This window comes from Narcine bancroftii, chromosome 2, assembly GCF_036971445.1.
Source record: "Narcine bancroftii isolate sNarBan1 chromosome 2, sNarBan1.hap1, whole genome shotgun sequence".
Classification (NCBI taxonomy): domain Eukaryota; kingdom Metazoa; phylum Chordata; class Chondrichthyes; order Torpediniformes; family Narcinidae; genus Narcine; species Narcine bancroftii.
The window spans coordinates 11,992,062-11,995,554 of record NC_091470.1 but is presented as its reverse complement, the minus strand read 5'-3'; the positions used below and the strand labels follow the sequence as shown (position 1 = coordinate 11,995,554).

General features: G+C 66.2%; 1 protein-coding gene across 1 annotated transcript; it reads right to left on the bottom strand.

The window, feature by feature from the left end:
- Positions 1-572: 572 nt before the first annotated feature.
- Positions 573-3,045, bottom strand: LOC138753196 (protein c-Fos-like). The gene is made up of 4 exons (XM_069915857.1): positions 2,848-3,045; positions 2,074-2,259; positions 1,852-1,959; positions 573-1,217 (listed from the first exon to the last, which is right to left on the bottom strand). Exons 1-4 carry the CDS (start codon positions 2,977-2,979, stop codon positions 807-809), a joined length of 837 nt encoding a protein of 278 aa, XP_069771958.1. The 5' UTR covers positions 2,980-3,045; the 3' UTR covers positions 573-806.
- Positions 3,046-3,493: the final 448 nt, after the last annotated feature.

The following is a 3,493-nucleotide window of genomic DNA, read 5'->3' as shown; positions in this document are numbered from 1 at the left end:
TCCTCTCTCGCTGCCTCATTCGCCGGGAAACATGTCGCTGACGTCATGACGCCAAACGTTCCGTCCAATCATCGGGGTCCGGAATCGCTGCCCATATTTGGTCCGAACACAAGGGTCCGGCGTTACCCGGGCAACGAGACAACAAATTAGCAGCGCGCAGACACCCGGTGATTGGAGGTTGACGGGTCTCCCTCTCTCCCCGCCCCCCCTCCGGTGAGGCCCAGGAGAAAGGGGGGGGGGGGGGGGGGTCCACGTGGTCTGCGTCCAGTCTCTCCGGGGAGAGCAGGTGGCCCCTGCGGTCACTGGCGGGTTTCTGTCGGAGCTGACACAGGCGAGACCCGGAAGAGGAGGAATCACCCGCTTTCCAAAGGGACTCCGGAGCCGTCACACCTGCAGTGGGAGCCCCCAGCCCGCAGGAGAGGCGCTGGCCCCGCTGGGTGGTGCTGAAGGGAACCCTGGTTCACTCCCGGCCCCAAATCGCTGGCGGAACTCGGATGGCCAGACTGGCACCGAGGGGCCGATGGAGACGGGAGAGGGAAGAAGAGGGAGAGACCCCAGAGAGAACAGTCGAGTTCTGTGGATTAACATTTTATTGATGCACAAATCATAGAAAATATAAACATCTCTAGAAATAAATTAAATCCAACGTTTTCATGGAAAACTGATATTTGAAACACGACAGATGAGGAGCCGCGAAATAAATAGTTGATATAATTTATAGTCTACACATGGAATTTACAGCAGCGCACGGCCGGACACTAGGACCCGAGGCTCCCACGGACCCCTTCCCCGGGTCCACCTGTCCCTTACAAGGCCAGCAGCGTGGGCGAGTTCAGCGAGCCGGCCGGATGCTCGGGGCCGGGGAAGCTGAACGCGAAGGAGCCAGGCAGATCGCCGGGGGTGGCGGAGAGCACGGGTGTGCAGAGCGGCTCGCAGTCGGCGGCCAGCGACGGGTAGAGCGGCTCCCAGTCGCCCAGGCTGATTAAATCGAGGTCGGGGACCGAGCGGCCCGTGTCGGCGGCGCTGGCGTCCGACGGTAGTTCCGTGTCCCGGGGCCCCGGGGATGCTGTCGCCACCACGGCCTCGCCGTCCCGGCCAGGAATCTTGCAGAGGGGCTGGTGCGCAGCGAGCGAGAACTCCAGGCGCTCCTTCTCCTTCAGGAGCGCCGCCACCTCGGCCTCGAGCAGCGACTTGTCGCCTTCAAGGAGCTCCGTCTCCTGCAGGGAAAAAACCCGAGCGGCTCAGTATAGCCATCCTCTTCCCCCTCCCTCCGCTCCCCCCCTCCCTCCGCTCCCCCCCTCCCTCCGCTCCCCCCCTCCCTCCGCTCCCCCCCTCCCTCCGCTCCCCCCCTCCCTCCGCTCCCCCCGCTCCCCCCGCTCCCCCCGCTCCCCCGCTCCCCCCGCTCCCCCCCTCCCCCCGCTCCCCCCGCTCCCCCCGCTCCCCTCCTCCCCCCGCTCCCCCCCTCCCCCCGCTCCCTCCCTCCCCCCCTCCCTCCGCTCCCCCCCTCCCTCCGCTCCCCCCCTCCCTCCGCTCCCCCCCTCCCTCCGCTCCCCCCCTCCCTCCTCCCTCCGCTCCCTCCTTCCTCCGCTCCCTCCTCCCTCCGCTCCCCCCCTCCCTCCGCTCCCCCCCCTCCCTCCGCTCCCCCCCTCCCTCCGCTCCCCCCCTCCCTCCGCTCCCCCCTCCCTCCGCTCCCCCCTCCCTCCGCTCCCCCCTCCCTCCGCTCCCTCCGCTCCCCCCGTCCCTCCGCTCCCCCCCCTCCCTCCTCCCTCCGCTCCCCCCCTCCCTCCGCTCCCCTCCTTCCTCCGCTCCCCCCCCTCCCTCCTTCCTCCGCTCCCCCCCTCCCTCACTCACCGCTTGCAGCGAATCGGTCAGCTCCCGCCGCCGATTGCGGCACTTTGCCGCCGCCAGTTTGTTCCGCTCCCGCCGGAGCCGCCGCTTCTCCTCGTCCTCGGGGCTGAGCTGTGGACACGGAGAGATGGAGGGTGAGAGAATGCCGCAGGAACCAGCCCCAGACCGCGGGCCCGACATCCGATTCGACTCCCCCTTTCCCCTACCAGCCGCAGCTCGGCTCACCTGCTCAGCTCTGCCCCTGCGGCCCGACGGTCTGCCGAGACACGTCCTGGGATAGGCGGAGTTGTACGGGTGCGGGCGCCCCGGGGACGGGGCGCTGGGCTGCAGGCTCGGCTGCACCATCCACTGCAGCTCCCGGAGGTTGCTCACGGCCGTCACTGTGGGCACGAACGGGTCGCTGCACAGATCCTGTGGGGAGAGGAGGCAGGAGTTGAGCGGGCTGGTCCCAGAAAGGGGATGTGGGCGGCTGCCGGTGGGGGTGGGGAGGAAGGTTTGCGTGGGTTGGGGAGGGTGTGCGGTTGGTACCGGGACCTCCAGGCCGCTGTTTACACACAGTCACTTTGTGAATGGGCTCCACACTAATAATAACCAGGTAACGCGTCACCAACTACGTCACGGCTGACGCAAAAGGCTCGTCTGGAGTCTCCATGAATGGGGTAAATTTATCAATGAACTGATTACAACGCGGCGCCGGTGTCCGATCCCCGGCAAGTAGCGACAGGGGGAGGGGGGGGTCGGGGCGGTGATGGGAGAGAAAAGAATGCAGAGATACGGCTAGACGGAAAGGGGAGAACGACGTGGGACCGGGGGGGGGGGTGGGGTAATCGGAACGGGGAGAACGACGCGGGGTCGGAGGAAAGAAGAATGCAGGGAGACGGACCGGGGTGGAGTGGGGGAGGTGGACGGAACGGGGGGGGAAGGGTCGTGACGCGGGGCCCGGTCTAGAAGGGGGTGGGGTAGACGGAACGCGGGGGACCGGGCTCGGAGCTGCCGTACCTGGACATTGCTGGCTGGGCTCCCTAGGCTGGAGAAGGAGTCGGCGGGCGAGAAGTACTGCTGGTCTCCCATGGACGGCGAGTTGCTGCAGCGAGAGGCCGAGTCGTGGTCGGTGGGGAAGCCCTGGAACATGCTGCTGTCTGGACGCCTACGGAACCAATTAAGAGTCGCTCCCGCGCTGGGACTGAATCCAGGCCGTCTCAGCGCTCCTTTTATTGGCCTCGGCTGTGACGTCGACTGCCGTGCCCATCGCTCCGGGCACTTCAGGGTGGGGGTGGACGCCGGTCGCACAAAATCGCCTCGGCCACGCCGAGGGCCAGCTGAAGGCCGAACCGCCGCACCGAGGGCCAGCCGCAGCCCGAGCTGTCACACGTATCAGCTGGGGCGCAGTGTCAGCTGGACAGCGAGCCGCTGGCGGCGGCGGCAGGACAAGGCATCCCTCCCCTTCACTGTGGTGGAGTCCACCGGAGACCCGTTGACGTACATGTCCTTATATGGAATGAATGCTAACGTGACGGGAAGTCGGTGGTGCAAGGAATAATACAGCTCCGCCCCTAGCAGCAGTCGGGTTAAACAGACAAACAACCCTGGGAGATATTATGCGGAATCAGAAGGCACACAGTGAAAACATTCATATTAGAACCAT